General features: G+C 44.3%; 1 protein-coding gene across 2 annotated transcripts in view; it reads right to left on the bottom strand.

Moving 5' to 3' along the window:
- The window catches only part of MAP4K5 (mitogen-activated protein kinase kinase kinase kinase 5), a 95,899-nt gene that overhangs the window by 55,584 nt on the left and 21,956 nt on the right, over positions 1-18,359 (bottom strand). For both annotated transcript variants that reach the window (XM_087922485.1, XM_026698771.2), the window contains exon 3: positions 203-260. In XM_087922485.1, coding sequence (XP_087778611.1) covers positions 203-260 — 58 coding nt within the window. The remainder of the gene's footprint in view (positions 1-202; positions 261-18,359) is intronic.

Genomic DNA, 18,359 nt, shown 5'->3' with positions numbered 1-18,359 from the left:
ATGGAACAGAATATAAAAATGAGCATGAACCTGAATTTGTGTCTGTACGAAGAAATGTAACCCGGGATTATGCTGCTTTCAAAAAAGATGTTTTATTTGTATTTTTTTTCTCTTTGTGAAAACTCAAATAAAATTTACAAAAAAAAAAAGAAAAGAAAAAGAAAACCAATTCAGTACCATTAGAAAATAGAGAAAAGCTTACCTTGTTCTAGTTTGATAATTTTAACTGCAGCCAACTCGCCATTGTGCACATTTCTGGCCTACAGAAACAAATATGAGAATGAGATGTAAGTCAACTATGGATATAGGTTTTTCTAGTGCAAGCCATGTTACATAGAAAGCAAACATAATTCTTTCCTATTGACGCAGATCTGTTGAAATATTTGAATTAAATTATAGCTACCCATAACAGTTTGCTATAATATTGGTCTGGATCAGTGGTGGGATTCAAAATTTTTTACTACCGGTTCTGTGTGTATGACTTGGTCGGCATGGTATGGCTTGGTAGGCATGGCTTGGTGGGTGTGGCAGGGGAAGGATACTGCAAAATCTCATTCCCTCCCCATCCCACTAACCTGCTTTCCAGCTCCATTCTCCTGTGCAGGGCAACAAAAGAAGACCCAGCCAATCAGCTGGGACTTGGGAGTCAGAGAATAGGTGGGGGCAGGGCCAGTCAGAGGTGGTATTTGCCGGTTCTCTGAACTATTCAAAATTTCTGCTACCGGTTCTCCAGAACTGGTCAGAACCTGCTGAATACCACCACTGGTCTGGATTATAGATAACCTGACATGTTTGCTGTATAAATCTACTCACTGTATAGTTTAATGTTATGGGTGAAACAGACCATTATGGCTTGATCAATAAACCATAATTTTAAAATGCTAGCTTAGTATTATCATAACCAAATCTGTGTTTTCCATATTTGAGACCTTTCATGGCAGCTGCAATATAATAGATTTTTTCCACATGGACCTTTTGTAAATCATGACAATCTACACATTCCTGAAAGACCTGTTTACTCATTTATAAGTTTTAAAAATCACTCCACATAACTGCATGCAATGTGTCAATGTCCTTATCATAAGATGATGTAGAAAATTAAAAGATAGCTACAGAAAGAAAATGCTAGTTTATTCTGTGATCATCTCCAATATTTATTTAAAAATACTTGCTTTTAACAGAACAAAATAACAGAGTTGGAAGGGACCTTGGAAATATTCTAGTCGAACCCTCTGCTTAAGCAGGAGACCTATATCATTGCAAACAAATGGCTATCTCTTCTTGAATACCTCCAGTGATGAACCCCTATAACTTCTGAAGGCAAGCTGTTCCACTGGTTAATTGTTCTCACTATCAGAAAATTTTTCCTTAGTTTTAGGTTAGATCTCTCTTTGATAAGTTTCCATCTGTTACTTCTTGTCTTGGCCCTCAAGTTCTTTGGAGAATAGGGTTGTCTTCCTCCTTTTTGTGACCACCCCTCAAATATTGGAAGATTGCTATCATGTCATCAACTTCTTTTTTTGACCAGAACTGGACACAGTATTCCAAGTGTGGTCTTACCAAAGCAATAATACTAATATTAATTTTAATGATTTTTAATATTAAATAATACTAATTTCCCATCAGTATCCAAACCTATTGTTTAATTTTGCACAAGATTTGATTATAACCATCTATTTTGTTCCTAGAGTTTTAATTCACTTTGAATCTGTTATTATTTGTTGTTATGTTTGTTTGCTGTTCCAACATTTCTCTTTTTAACAGGATCATTATTCTTTATTACTCATCAGTTATTTCTTTAAAGTTTAAACAGATGTTAGCTGTTGTTGAGGGTTTTTTTTTTTTTTTTTGCAAATAGGGTTGTACTTATTTGTTCTAGCAAATATTAAAAAACTACTGTTAAAAAGCTACGTGTTTGCAAAATATGCAACAATTCATATTGTCATTTATATCATGACCAATGCTGGAGAGGTGGAACTGCAATTAGAGCCATCTTTTAATTGTGGTTGCAAAATGGAGGGTAAACCATAAGTTGATGCACTCCCTTTTCTCAGACTCTGGGGAATTCTCCCCTTCACTAAAATTTAAGTATTGCATTAATTGACTGTAATTAAGGCTAAGAACTATTTCATATATAGAAACAGAAAATTGATGGTAGAAAAAGACATAGTGGACTATCGTCTGCCCTTTGAGTTTTTGTTTTATTGTCTTTTTAATTTATGTATTTTTGTTTTATTTTTACAATTTTTGTCAATCGTGGACGTGTGTTTATCCCAAGCATATTTAAACTCATATCTAATTAAAATTTACAAGTCTTTGGCTTTTACAGTACACCTGAACTAAAGTATTTTTATTTACAAAGTGTTATATCTTAATGTGTTGAGCAATCCAGTCAGTTGAAGCAGCCCTTTTAAAAAGCATGGTTAGCCAGCTTTTCCTTACAGCCAAACCATGATTGGTTAAGATGAATAGTTTGTAGTATTGAAATTTAGTGAAACTAGAGAAGATACACAAAGAGAATTTCTATCAGTAATATGTGTTCTATGTGCTTGACTATCAGTACCTGTTTCATGGATAAGAGCATTGAATATTCATATGCTTGACCATAAAAAATGGAAATAATTTTAAATGTTTAGTCCATCACTCAATGCCTACATTCTAAATGAATTTACATTTAGAGTAATCCATAGTTTGCTGCAACATGGTTCACTGAAAAGTACCAAGGAGCAGGTTCAACTACAGCATGATATAAACCAAACTAAACCAAACCATAATGGTTGAGTAACATGGTAATCCAAAACTTTGTTAGAGTAATACCCTGCCTTTCTTCTGGGAATACACAGGTAGTCCAAAATTTCTATTGCTAAGCGAGTCAGTACTTAAATGAATTTTGCCCCATTTTATGACCTATCTTGCTACAGTTATTAAGCAAATCACTGCAGTTGATAAGTTAATAACAAGGCTGTTAAGTGAATCTGACTTCCCCATTGACTCTGCTTGTCAGAAGGTCACCAAAAGTGATCACATGACACCGGGACACCTGAAACTATAATAAATATTAGTCAGTTGCCAAGTGTCTGAATTTTGATCACGTGACCATCAAGATGCTGCAATGGTTGAAAGTGCGAAAAACAGTCATAAGTCACGTTTTTTCAATGCTGTTGTAACTTTGAATGGCTGCTAAATGAAATGTTGGAAATTGAGGACTACCTATAAAGGAGCATAGAGAAGTTCTCCTTTGAGCTGCTCGGATCATCCAGAGAGTGGGAGGTGCTCCAGTCTGCGTCTCTGTAGGCTGAGCTTAATTACTAAGGAACGCTCCGCCCTCTATCACGTGGTCCCTTGCAGCGTTCCCCAGTTTATGCTCAGCCCTCGGAGAGTTAGGCTGTGTGTTTGTATACTCCTTCCTTGGCCGATTCAAGCACTCTCTTTGTAGCCTTTTTCAGGTTTGATTTCTTTCATTTGTGTCTTCCTTAGCCTCTGAGCATTTGGGGGTGCCTTGGGTGCAAGGGGTGCGTGATTTTTCACCCCCAAGGGGGAAGAGCGGGCGGCTTAGCAGCGCTTCTGCGCTAATCCCCCCCTCCTCGTTTTCCTTTGCTTCCTGCCGTTTCCCTGTCCCGCCCTCACCAGCGGCCTGAATCGATTGCACTTTAGCGCAGCTGGTTTTCCCCCCACCCGAACACCGATTGCCCCAGGAAGGGGCGATTACTACCTCGCTGCCCTCTAGGCGCATTAATTTGCCAGAGGGACCTTAGTTCCGTCCTGAGTGGCCCGTTGACAAAGGATTCGCAGGCGGCCGCCATTTTGGGCACCACCTCGTGCTCGGGCGCCATCTTCTGGCCTCTCTTTAGCTGCGAAGTTACTATTTAGCTCTCTGGCACAGGCCTCCCAGCCTGTTAGAGCTTCCTTTTTGCCATTGCTGGGCTGAATTTAATAATAATAAAAAAGGAAAGAATTGGTATTGGAGTGTTGGCTTTCCACAGCAACGCTCAGGGCGAGGAAACAATTGCAGCCATTCCCTCCCGGTTGTTCTCGGGGGGGGGGCAGGGGGGGCAAGCTGCTAGAGACCTTTTTTTGTCTCAGGCATTCATTTGACCAATTGGACAAATACCTCTATCCTACCCTGGTAGTCACTCGGTACCAGATTTGTTCAGTAAGATTTTTTTTATAATAAAGAATAAATAAACAATATTTTTATAATTTTTTACCTGTTGCTTAACTCTATTCCAATTGTGAGCAATTACTCACAGCATATATATAATTTCAGATACATATAATTACAATATATTATTATTATTATTAATAATAATAATAATAATAATAATAATAATATAATTATTTAATCATATTTTTACAGATTTTTCTCTTACCAAATTCTAAAAGGGGGCGCGGGCCAGCTTTAAGATACCTGGCCCCTCCCGTAGGTCGAATCCTTGGCGTGCCTACCGCCTATATTATTCTATTCAATCCCTTGTAAAATGGCAGACGATAATTCCGCTAAGCGCCTTTCTTTGAAGGCCAAATCTAAGTCCCACCATGTGCGCAGACAGGCTAAGGAAACCTCTCAGGAGGCTTCCAAGGCCTCTCAAAGGGATGCCTTAAGACGCCATAAGGCGTTAGAGAAAGAATTTGACAGGCGATCCAGGATGTCTCAACCAGTACCTCCAGCCATTCCTTCTACTTCTATGCACCCCCCCCCCTCCTCCAGATTGTTCTCCCCTCTCCAGGCACAGATCACTCCAGGAGCCTCAGGTCCCTGGACCATCGACCAGGTGAATGCCCGAAGCCACATTCACCCCCATGGCCGCCAGTCTCCGACAGGAGGAGCCTGCCACAGTCGAGATCCCTGAACATATGAGGGCTTGGATGGAACAGGCTATCTGCCAGGGGATTGCTCAAGGCCTGCAGCAGATGTCCAGGCGAGGCCTCCTTCAGATGGCTCCCGCACACGAGTCGCTATCAGCCAGGTCCTCGCCCAGACCGGACCCTGCTCACGGTCAGGTACCTTCACCGGGGGCCAGCCCTCCTCCAGAAGGGGAACTGGAGGAGGAGATAGAGGTTTTGGACCAGTAGAGGGAGGAGGAGGAGTTTGAATGGGGATCCACTCTTCATGGGGAGCCCTTATCGGAGATAGATCCGATGGAAGCGGAACTGTCTGAGGACGAGGGTCTCACTCCTGACCAACCTTCCTTTGTGGGGCTGTTCAAACCGCACATGTTTAAATCTATCCTCTTCAAGGCCAAGAACACTTCTGGTCTATCCGTACAATCCCCCTCTGCCCTCCCTTCTCCTGCTGAAGGTCCAGAGGACGCCATGTTTAGGCAACCCGTGGTGGAAGAGGACGTTATTCCGGCTCCACCCATCTTTCACGACCTAGTTTCGAACCAGTTGGTTTCTACGGGGGCCCCTCCTGCTCCATCCAACCAGGACAAGAAGTTTTTTAACCTCGAGCCAAGATTTTGCTCCCTACTTAATACCCCGGAGGTTGATGAGCCCATCGTTGGCCTAGCATCCTCCTCCTCTCCCAGCGATCCTCTGGAGGACCTCAAGCCTGAGGACAAGAGGTCCGAACTAGCTTTACGTTGGGCTCATTTAGCTGACGCTTGGGCCATCAGATCGGCCACGGCCGCCTCCTTCTTCACCAGATCCTCAATCCGGTGGCTATGCCAACTGAAACTGCATGCCCCCCCCTCTAACACAAGGGCGCACCAGGACATTGCAAAAATCACGGCCGCAGCAGAATTTTCGGCTGACGCCACCTACCACGCGGTCAAGTTCTCCTCCCGGGCACTAGTCTCTCAGGTTACAGCCCGTCGTCTGCTCTGGCTCAAACCCTGACAGGCAGACGTAAAAAATAAGGTTAAGCTGGCAACCGCCCCCATCAAGGGGGAGAAGCTTTTTGGTTCGGCACTAGATCCCCTGCTAGCCAAAACCAGGAGCAAGAAAAAATTCCTTCCTTCCCTTTTTCGGAGACCTGACTCGAGAACCCCTCAGCTTTTTCGGAGAGGGTCCTCCCGACCCTTCTACCAGTCTCCCTTCCCACCCAGATACCCGAGGCCCCCCTCCTATAAACCATTCCATTCCCAAGACCGATCCGATCTGGGCAACCGGAACAGGAGGGGCGGCAGCTACAAGCGTCCCTTCAGGGGCTCCGGGGGGAGGCCTTTCCGGAGCTCTAAATAAATCCTGTCCCCCCCCCCATTGGCGGACGGCTCAGACATTTCGCTGACCAATGGGACTCCACTACCTCCGATGCCTGGGTCCGGGACACCATCAGGTTTGGGCTCGCCCTGGAGTTCAGGACCCTGCCCCCCGATTTTTTCATGGCATCCCCTCCCTCCAGGGATCCCTCCAAACGCAGTCTGATGGATTCAGCCATCCATCATCTCCTCAACATCCAGGCCATCCAACCAGTCCCATCCTCCCAACGAGGACAGGGTTTTTACTCCCACCTCTTTGTGGTCCCCAAATCTTCAGGGGGGTGGAGAGCAATCCTGGACCTAAAACGTCTTAACCGCTACCTAATCCACCGCAAATTCAAGATGCACACCCTACAGTCCATTCTATTGGGAACCAGGCAAGGGGACTGGCTCTCTTCCATAGACCTTTCAGAGGCATATCTGCACATTCCAATCTGACCCTTCCACTCCAAATTCCTCAGGTTCTGTTATAATCATCACCACTTCCAATACCTGGCCCTCCCCTTTGGGTTGGCTTCCGCCCCTAGAGTCTTTACTAAGGTCCTTGCGGCCCTGGTGGCTCACCTCAGGGACCGCCCGGTGCAACTCAACTGCTACCTGGATGACATCCTCATCCTGTCCCACTCCAAACGCCAAGCAGAGAAGGACATCAGGGCTACCCTCTCTGCCCTCCAGGGCCATGAGTTCTTAGTAAATTGGAAAAAGAGCCAACTGCTTCCATCTACCCGGATATGTCACTTGGGGGCCATTATTGACACAGTTCAGGGGAAGGTCTTCCTTTCCTCGGAAAGGTTCCTTAGCATCCAAAATTCTGTCAAACTCATTCGATGATCAAAAAGGGCTTCTCTATTAGATTTGTCTAAATTGCTAGGCAAAATGGTTTCATGCATTTCTATTGTTCCCTGGGCCCGCTTACACACCAGATCCTTGCAGTGGCTCCTGCTCCCCTTCCAAAGGTCCGGCAGAAGCAACTCAAAGACCACAATCAAGGTGCCTCCAAAGGTCCTCACATCTCTTTTCTGGTGGACCAACCGCACCATCAACAAGGGTCATTGCTTCAAGGAACCCCACCGCCTCACCATCACCACAGACGCCAGCCTGTCTGGCTGGGGCGCCCGCATCCAATCTTTCACGATGCAGGGCAAATGGTCGCAGGCAGAGCGGGTATGCAGTATAAACTGGCTGGAGCTCCACACCATCCATCTGGCCCTGCGCAACTTCCTCCCTCAGGTACGCGGGCAGCATGTCCTTATACTCACGGACAACGTCACCGCCAAGGCTCACGTCAACAGGCAAGGGGGTACCCAGTCCATCCGATTGATGAGGGAGGCCGAACGACTCTGCCGTTGGGCAGAGCGTCACCTCCATTTGATCAAAGCAGAGCACATCTCAGGGGTCTCAAACACCCGAGCAGACTGGCTGAGCAGGGCCACGGTGGACCAGTCCAAGTGGCACATCCACCCGTCCCTGTTCAAGGAGGCGACCATGATCTTCGGTCTTCCCTCTGTGGACCTCTTCGCATCCCCCCTCAACACACAACTCCCACGGTTCTTCTCCAGATACCCTTCCCCCGGGGCCGAGAACCACAATGCCCTTCGTTGCCCATGGCCCCCGGGGCTCCTGTATGCATTCCCCCCATTAGCCCTGCTCCCCATACAGAAGCTGATCCAAGAAAGAGCAGAACTACTGCTGGTGGCCCCCTACTGGCCCAGACGCCCATGGTTTGCGGACCTCCGCAACCTATCTGTGGCTCCTCCCTGGAAAATCCCCCCGAACAGGATCTCCCTTTCCCAGGGGCCCCTACAACATCCGGACCCTCAATGGCTGCAATTAGCCGTTTGGAGGTTGAGCGGGAACGGCTAAGAAATGAGAAGCTTTCCGACCAAGTTATTAACACCATCTTAGCCGCCAGACAGCCCTCAACTAACCGAATATATAATGCCATCTGGGTCAGTTTCTGCAAGTGGTGCCATAATTCCCAGGTCAATCCGCTTTCGCCCTCCATTGCTCAAGTTTTAGATTACCTCCAAGACGGGCTGAGGAGAGGGGTTTCTCCTAACACCTTGAGAGGCCAAGTCGCGGCCCTCTCGACTGTCATCTCCGGCGACAATCTTGGGCCCCTTTCTCACCACCCTCGCATCAGGGCCTTCCTCAGGGGAGCCACTAACCTTTGTCCCCCTGCCGTGCATCGATACCCCACCTGGGACCTTAACAAGGTCCTTGTGGCCCTCACAAAACCTCCCTTCGAGCCTCTCAGGGAGTCCACCCTCCAATTCTTAACTTTCAATGTCGTGTTCCTGGTGGCGGTTACTTCAGCACGCCGAATCTCAGAGATTGCAGCCCTGTCGGTGAGAAAGGACCTCTGCATCTTCCATGCTGACCGGGTAGTTCTCCGACCTGACCCAACCTTTCTGCCCACGGTCAACTCAACCTTCCACAGGGCACAAGAACTCACACTCCCTAACTTCTGTCCCAATCCCTCGCGGGAGAGGGAGAAGCGGTGGCACACCCTCAATGTGAAACGGGCCCTCCGAATTTACATCAAGCGCACACAACCCTTTAGGAGGTCTGAATCCCTATTCCTTTCCTTTCAACCCAAGACATTAGGCCACAAGGTGTCACCTTCTACCGATGGCCACTGGATCAGAGCCACTATCGCTAAGGCTTATTTGTCTCAAGCTTTGCCAGTTCCCAGCGGGGTTACTGCACATTCCACCAGAAGTGCGGCTACCTCGGCAGCCTGGGCCACCCAGGCTCCAATCTCAGACATTTGTCGGGCTGCCACTTGGGCCTCTCCATCTCCTTTCATTAGGCATTATAAGATAGGCATATTTGCCTCGGTGGAGGCCTCGTTTGGCAGATGAGTCCTTCAGTGGGTTATCGAGGACCCGCAAGAGCCTCCACCCCAGACGGAGTCCCTCCCGTAGGACAGCCAAGCTTTGGTATGTCCCACTCTCTGGATGATCCGAGCAGCTCAAAGGAGAATGGGCGTTGGTCTTACCTGACACGCCATTTCTCTTCGAGCTGCGAGGATCATCCAGCCCCACTCTTTTCCTTTCACCATCTGGGGGAGTCTTGTTTTGGCCAATGATCCCTTAAGTCTAATCAGATGAGAGTGCGACCTTCTCTTTCCTCTCGACTTCGCATAAACTGGGGAACGCTGCAAGGGACCACGTGATGGAGGGCGGAGCATTCTTCAGTAATTAAGCTCAGCCTACAGAGATGCAGATTGGAGCACCTCCCACTCTCTGGATGATCCTCGCAGCTCGAAGAGAAATGGCGTGTCAGGTAAGACCAACGCCCAATCTCCCTTCAATTTTTTATTTCCACGGCCACCCAGAAGAAGAGGCTGGGATGGGAAACTGGCCTTATGCCACCTAATGAATTTCCCCAACTAGGATAAACCTGGGCATGACTCTCTCTAGCCCAACATCTTCACAACACAAACAAATCTCATGATGGTTTAGCCATAAGACAACACATGAACCATGTCCCAAAATAACATGCACCAATCTCTGCAGACATAGTTCTCATAAAGAATAAGGCTTAAGGAACAATAATTTATCCAAGAAAATATATCCAGGTGAATTCTTTTTAATTGTGCAAATTTTAGAAAAGTCAATGCAGATGCCTTCATAAGTGTGCAGACACATTCAGATCTCTATGTTTAAAGAAAGGCCCACATTCCATGTTGTATTGTAAATTTTCCCAATTGGTGCTTACAGCCTTGGTATTCTCAATGCTACCAATGAAAGATGATGGTGCTTTTCTCACCTTCCTGCACTTGTCTTTCTTCTGCTTTATCCTAATCTTATGGGTCACACAAGTCCATGTTCTGCTCTTCCTCCCTGACAGCATAATGGGGTAAAAGGACTAGGAGGGTCACCCTAAATCCAGGAAGACAGCTGCTTCCTTCTTTGGCTGCAGGAAGACATCTGTGCCAAAGCAGGGTACATTCAGTCCTCTCTGCATGTGATAAAGCAGAATTTTGAAAAATAAAAATGTGATAAAAAAACAAACCTCCACCAGCCCTTATAAAGGATTGTGAGGAAGTTGTTCCACAGCTATGGATATTTGGAGGCTTTGAGTGGTAGCTTAAAGTTCTAGCTTTCAAATATCCCATTTCCTTCTGGTATCATTTCTCCACAGATCTGCAGAAAACCACAGAACTACCAGAAGTGCACATGGAAGATTTTGAGGAAACTGAAGTAGCAGCTCCAAGCAGGCAGCAGACAACCCATAGATACCTTAGAAAATACAGGTTACTCTTATTGCCATGTTCATAGTTCATGGCAGCACCAGCAGACTTGTAAGATTACAATTGAACTGGACTGGGCTGTTTATTCTAACCCTGGTAACAGCAGCAACAACAGTGAAAATGTCCCTCTCCTTTCTTTCATGTAACCTACAAACCAGAAAACTGAATGCACCAGGTAGCTATTGTGGCCTTGCAAGTGCTCAATCCCTTCCTTCTCCTCCTCTGTATGGCAGGAAGATGAAACAGGTTGATCAAGGCCCTTTGGTCTTAATAAGCTTAAAGTTTATGCAGCAGAACTGTGGGGAAACTATAGTAACCATATCAAGGAGGAAATTAACAATTCAGTCTACCGCTTCTCCTCCATTATTAGCAAGCAGTTCCATGCAGATCCAAACATATAACTATCGGACAACCTATTAAATTAAACACAACTGGCGGTAAGAATAATCTTTTGCTGTCTGCAAGGGATATTGGACACAGCACTAAATCTGGCTTTGCTTAATCTTGTTGTTGTTTTTATGTTTCCAAAATTCAGCTTAATATCCACATCAGTTTTTTTAATAGAAATGCATATTTTTTTAAAACACAACTATCCTGAATTATATGCAATAGCTTTCTATAACCAGATGATCTCCAAAACAGTTGGACTATAATTCCAAACCAGCAAATCCAAGGACTAATCACAAATCCTGCTGCTGGTGTGGGGAATATAATATTTACTAATTGCATGCATGTGCTAAATATAACGTATTTGAATTCAGCTTGACACCTGGTGAAATATCCATGCAGCTATCTTAATAGCAGTAGGAAAATGGCTTGGATCCCTCTTTTCTACAATGTTTTCAATTTCGTAGTCTATCCTGCAGCCCTGGTATTCCCTGGGAATCTCTTATACAAATACTAACCAAGCCTGAACCTAATTAACCTCTGAGACAAGAAGAGGTTAGCCAAGAGCTATCACATGCCTTGGCATTTGTCTATTGCCCTATAACAATTAAAACATTACTCTCATAAAGTAAATATCTAAATAAGAAATTAAAAAGTGACTGTGAAATTATGCATCAGCAATAAATACAAAACTAAGCCTCAGTGAGTCCAGAATTAAAATACAGATTCTGAAAAATGGTAAGATTTACTTAAAAGCTGAACTGGAAGTTTATAGGGATAGAAACGATTTGACTTCTTTGATTGAAACAGCTTTCTTGAGCTTAATTCTATCGTATGTGTTGATTAAACTCCCCCACTCTAACCAGGTAGTATTTAACTATGCTGAAAAGAATAGCAATATAATAGAATATAACACAAACAATAGAATATAATCCAATCAGTATCTTAAACTTTAAAAAAGCTGATTTTAACAAACTCAAAGAGAGCCTAAGAAAAATTCCATGGATAAAAATCCTAAAAGGAAAAGCAACTCAAGAAGCATGGGAAACTGAAAAATGTGATCATGAAAGCCCAGTCCAACACAATACCACTGAAAAAGAAAAACAAGAAATCTAAGAAGAAACCAGCATGGTTGCACAAAGATCTGTCTCATAAACTGAAAGACAATAAGGATAAATACGAAAAATGGAAAGAGAGACACATAACTAAGGCACATAACATATCAGCAGATAGCCCAAATCTGCAAAGATGAATTCAGGAAAGCAAAGGCTCAGAATGAAGAAAGACTTGCAACAAGAGTCAAAGATATTTTTTAAAAAAAGTTTCTTTCAACGTGTAAATAACAAGGAAACAGTCAAGGAAACAGTCCACTAAAGAGAGAAGGTGGCAAGGAAGTAACAGGCAATAGAGAGAAAGCAGAGATGGTTAACCCATTTCTTGCATCAGTCTTCATGCAAAAAGAAACTATAGCCCAACCTACCAAAAACATAACTGTAAAAGACAGACTAGAAATAAAACTTAAAATAAGCAAGAAAATGGTAAGATAATACCTGTCTGATCTTGATGAATATAAATCACCAGGACTTGATGGATTACATCCCAGAGTTCTGTCACATGTTAGAACCATTATACCATATCTTTAAAAAATCCTGGAACACTGGGGAACTACCAGACAGTTGGAAAAGAGCTGTAGTTCCCATCTTTAAAAAAGTGGGGGAGAAATAGACTCAGGAAACTACAGACCAATCAGCCTAACATCAATACCTGGGAAGATACTGGAAAAAATAATCAAAAACAGACCTGTGAATATCTAGAAACAAATATAGTTATAACTAGTAGCCCACACAGGTTTGTTAAAAACAGATTATGCCAAACCAATCTTACTTCATTCTTTGACAAAGTGAATAAATTAGTAGACCAGCAAAATGTTGTGGACAAAGACTTCAATAAAGCGTTCGACAAAGTAGACCACAACCTACTTCTTGGTAAACTAGAAAAAATGTGGAATAGACAGCATCAACACAGATGGATTTGTAACTGGCTGACAAACCATACTCAACAAGTAGTCCTTAATGGTACTATATCTACAAGGAGGAAAGTAATCATTGGGGTACCACAAGATTCCATCTTAGGTGCAGCACTCTTCAATATCTTCATAAATGGCTTAGATGAATGAATAGAAGAGGAAATCATCAAGTTTGCAGATGATACTAAGCTGGCAGGAATAGCCAACACCCTAGAAGACAAGCTCAGGATCCAAAAAGATCTTAACAGACTTGAACAATGCGTCCTACCCAACATGAAATTTAATGTAGAGGAAAGCAAGCAGGAAAAACCAAAGGTACAAGTATAGATTAGGTGAATCCTGGCTCAAAAATAGTAACTCTGAGAGGGATCTTGGAGTTCCAGTGGATGATAATTTAAACATGAAGCAACAGTGTGCGGAAGCCAAAAAAGCTAACACAGTCCTCAGTCATATAACCAGAGGTATAGAATCAAAATCACATGAAGTATCAGTACCACTTTATAAATCCTTATAAAGACCACACCTGGGATACTGCATCCAGTTTTGGTCACCACATTACAAAAAAGATGTTGAGACTTTGGAAAAAATGCAAAGAAGAGCTATTAAGATGATTAAGGGCCTGGGGGGGCACAAGCATATGAAGAATGGTTGTATGAATTGGGTATGGACAGTCTAGAGAAAAGAAGGATTAGAGATGACATAACAGTATTCTAGTATTTGAGGGGCTGCCACAAAGAAGAGGGGTTCAACTTATTTTCTAAAGCACCAGAAAGTAAGACAAGAAACAATGGATGGAAACAAATGAAGGAGAGAAGCAACATGGAAATAAGGAGAAATTTCCTAACAGTGAGGACAAGTGGAACAGCTTGCCTTCAGAAGTTGTAGGTGCTTCATCACTGGAGGTTTTTTTAATAAAAGACTGGACAACCGTCTGTCTGAAATGGTATAATGTCTCCTTTTTATGCAGGAGGTTAGACTAGAAGACCTTCAAGGTCCCTTCCAGCTCTATTCTGATTGAGAATTAACAAAAAGTCTCAAATTGCTGTAAATAAACTCTATTTGAAGATTTTGATAATATATTGGAAAACACAGTCTTTCAAGTAACTTCTTCCCACTATTAAACTATCGTGTTTCTCCAACAATATGCCCCCACAATAGGAAGTCCCAGCATGTTTTCTAGGCATAAGGTTAAATTAAGCCCCTCCCTCCAAATTTAGGCCTATTTTAAAACATGCAAAATGGGGGGAAAGGGCGGGGGGGAACTTGCCGTTAGGAGCGCCCCGCAGGCAGCCATGCCTCGCCACCAGCTGCTCCTAACAGCTGATCATGAGCACGGAGAGCTCCCTACTCCCGTCAAGTACCTTTGCTGCCGGGAGCTCTTGCACAGGAAAGATGGGCCACACCAAGAGGGCGGATGCTTCCGCTTTCCTATCTGCGCAAAAGGCACCGGCTCTCCCCTCCGTGGGAGCTGACTTTAAAATGGACTCCATCCACGCCCCCTCGGGTAGCCAGAGCAGGGCTCGGCAGAGATGCCTCCGGCAGGACCGCAGAAAAGCGAGCCACCCAGCCTGCTGCTGGCACGTTGTCCTTTGACCAACGCTCCGCTCTGGGCATGAGCAGGAACAGCCCAGCCCAGCCCGCATGGCCCACTCCTCTCGGGGACCGCAAGCTCACTTGCCCCGCTTGGCCTGGCTTTCAGCGCTACTGCCAGCCAATCTTACCTTACATGGCAGCGGTGTCTCCTCCTGCTGGCTGCGCCTTGCAGGCTGAAAGCACAGCCTGGTGGCGCCCAAGCGGGGGCTGCACACTTTCGCCCTAGCACCCAGCAGAGCCAGAATCCACTGCCTGTTGTGCAAACCCCAAAGAGCAGCCTCGCCCATGCTCGGTGGAAGAGAAGCTGCACTCCGCTAACTCTTTTTCCAGCTTTGCTGGGCCTCGGGGTGACAGTGCGCAGCCCCCACTTGGGCTGCGCTTTCAGCCTTCCGGGTGCCTGCAGGCACCATTGTGTATACTTTGGCGGCGGCTCTGTAAGCAGAGAGTCTATACATACTCTGTAAGCAGAGTCTGTGCATCTCTGAGAGCACCTGAAGCTTGACGGGGCTGCCTGGGCCGTTGGTGGTCCCATGCCCTGTTGTGAGCTTGGAGTCTGTGGGTTGGAAAACAACCTGCAGACTCTCGAAGAGAACTTGTCGAGGGAAGAAGTTGGGGCAGGTTGGTCGTGGTCACCGCACCTGAATGGCGCAACTATATTCTTTTGGAAAGTTCTGGCTGAGAGACTTGGGAAAATCCCAGGAGGCAGAGCAAGGAGGTTAGGGATGGTAGAACAAAATTGGCACGTGGCTGGCTGGCTGGTGTTCGCGCTCAGGGGAAGAGGAGCTGGTGGAGCGGCAGGAGCACCAAGAAGGCGGCCTGCTTGCCTTTGTCTCTCGTGCAGTGGCAGGAAGACGGGCATTGCCGGGGCCAGGGGCCTCTATGGTACCCAGCAGTCTTCTCCCCCCCAGCTGTTCTCAAGCAGGGCAGGTTAAGAAAGCAGCCTCTTGAGTAACGGTTCCAAGTGCTGCAGCTTGATCTGAGCTCAAGCATGTCCACATGGCACACTGAATTTGGCGCTTAATGGAGCTCTGCAGGTTTGCCAACGCACTGGACCAAGAACTACCCGCACAGGCTTAGTTGGCATGATGCACAGGGTGGAAAGTGGTTGGCTGTGTGGGTGTCGGGGGAACACGGCCATTCACTGATAAGGGTGTAAATACACATGCACACACACCACCACCAGGCTGCGCATGGGGGGGAAATTAAGACATCCTCGAAAAGACGGCCTAGATGTTTTTTCAGAGCTCAAAAAAATAAATAAAAAAGACCCAGCTTTATTTTATGAGAAACACAGTAGCATAGTAGCACTGTACCAGAAAGGGACTGAAACACATACACATAAATTCAAAGCATAGATATAGAATCTGTGCATTTGAAATCAGTTACAGTTTTAACTCCTTTTTACAGTGAACCCTTTTTATAATCTAACAAATGAAAACTTCCTAACCTGAAATGTACAACTGTTGGAAGCAATAATTAATCTGGAAAGAACATTCCGAATGCTGGTCTAACGGAATCTTAGATGGCTTGGCTCCAGCTTATTTTAACAGGTCACCTCTCCCCAATTGCATCTATTCAGCCCAGGAGAGCAGGAAGGCAGGTCATGTTGCAAGTTCTAGCCAGCAAGGAATTACATCTGGTGGGACTTAGGAAAAGGGTCTTCTCTGTAGTGGCTCCCTCCTTTTGGAACATCATTTCCCCATATAGGCCTTGGATCTAATTTTGTCAGTGGGCCTGGAGATCCCATTAGGAGCTGTTCAAGAAATTCTGTTGTTGTGGGAAGTGAGGAGGGTATAAATGTGATTTTTTTTAAAAAAAACTGTGGACTTTTAATGTTGTATGCCACCTGGAGTCACTTTGTGTAGTTGGGTGGTTATATAAACTTGTTTACTAAATTAATAAATCTTCATCTCCATCACACTGCTGAAATAACAGGTACCTGATGCAACATTAGCTGATTTGAAAGTTGTACTAAAAGGAAATCTTCTATAACAGGGGTGTCAAACTTGCATAATCACAGCATGCATCACCATGTGACATATTGGGATTTTTCCCCTTCACTAAACCGGATGGGAGCGGGGCCAGCATGTGTCGTACCAACCCGCGGGCCGCGAGTTTGCACCACTGTTCTATAATATTTATCAGGGCAAAAATAGGTGAAAACAATATGGTGAAAGCTTGGAAAATATAGTCAAAAGATTAAGCTGCAGTATGACATATCTTCCTATGTCTCCTCTTTGTCCGCAAAATACTTTCTAGCTCCCAATTCTGACCTTTAGTTTTCATATCCTTCCTTCCTTCCCTCTCATTTTATCATTCTCAAAAGATTATATACCCTGAGAAAACTTAGGTCTTAGAGGCATAAATCCAACATTGATCTTAGAAACAAAGAATGTACCGTAATTCTAATCAGTTAATCACTTTCATAACTTGTCTTTTTGTCAGACTAACTGACTAGCTGAGACCAACTTAAATAGTTATGAAATTTATTAACTGTACATTTAGAGCAAGGGTCTTCAAACTTGGCAAGTTTAAGACTTGCGGATTCAACTCCCAGAATTCCTGAGCTAACATGACTGGACGATGAATTCTGGGAGTTGAAATCCACAAGTCTTAAAGCTGTCAAGTTTGAAGACCTCTGATTTAGAGTAACTTCGAAATACATTTCAATTTGCTTTTACAGTGGGAAAAAATCTACCAATCCAAACCAAGTTCACAGAAGGCAGAAAGGCAAGATCGGGGCCATCTGGCAAGGCACTTGAGAAATATAAACAAATGCATTCCTAACCCATCTTCTGGGATGAGTTGTATACAAGTCTACATCGAAGCCGCAATATAATTTAAGGATTCTACTGATCTAATTTATGATAGAATGATGAAGTTTTGATATAGCTTCTGTTAAAATAACCAAGAACTTAAAATATATCTAATTTAATAAATACTAAAAGCTTCCTATTATTTATACCTGTAAGCATGATGTGGGGCATCAGGCTAGGAAAGGCTGCATTGTTAGACTGAGGCAATGGCTGTCCAAACCTGGCCCAGAGTAGCTCTTTTGTGTTTGGCCAGTCTCAATCCAGGCATTACTGCTTGTCAACCTCTTATTCTTTCGGTCTGCTAATTTTCTTATCTGCACATTTGTAGCTTCTGACACTATTTTTTTTTCTATTGCTCCATAAAGTTGCCTTTGAGGGCACTCAGAACAGTGGTAGGATTCAAATATTTTTACCACCGGTTCAGTGGGTGTGGCTTGGTGGGCATGCTTTGCGCGCATGCACACACTTTGCGTGCACGCGTGCCAAATGTGTATTTGTGATATAGTCCTATGTAGATAGTGGCATTTTTAAACTATCTAACTTGCTATATGTTTTAGATAGGTTTTAGACTAGTTGCTGTTGTTGTTGTTGTTGTTAATAATAATAATAATAATAATAATAATAATAATAATAATAATAATAATAATAATAATAATATATACTCTGTAGTGTGATTGTGATGTGGTATGTTTGGGACACTGTGCTGGAGTACCTAACAAATTTCAATGTATTTGTAGAATGCAATGACAATAAAGGTATTCTATTCTATTCTATTCTATTCTATTCTATTCTATTCTATTCTATTCTATTCTATTCTATTCTATATACGGAGGACCATAGGGAAATAACAGGGTCCACCATACCAAGGATGATTCTGCCCGCCTACTCCAAACATCTGGGGAGCACACTGCCTGGGCAGTCCTTGGCTTGTTCTCTTTCGGGAAGGCCTCTAAAACCATTTAAAAGCCTCAGTGGGCTTTAGGATCTCAAGCTATTCAGGAGTTGGTGAGCTGTGACTCTTACTATTATTGTCCCACAGTCAGCCAGATTTTTAGACTGGATTTGGCATTTTTATACCC

The sequence above is a fragment of the Pseudonaja textilis genome, chromosome 1, assembly GCF_049901715.1.
Source record: "Pseudonaja textilis isolate UNSWEBS1 chromosome 1, rPseTex1.2, whole genome shotgun sequence".
In the NCBI taxonomy this organism is placed as follows: Eukaryota; Metazoa; Chordata; class Lepidosauria; order Squamata; family Elapidae; genus Pseudonaja; species Pseudonaja textilis.
Note: the sequence above shows the minus strand (reverse complement) of the source record. Positions and strands in the feature narration are given on the sequence as shown.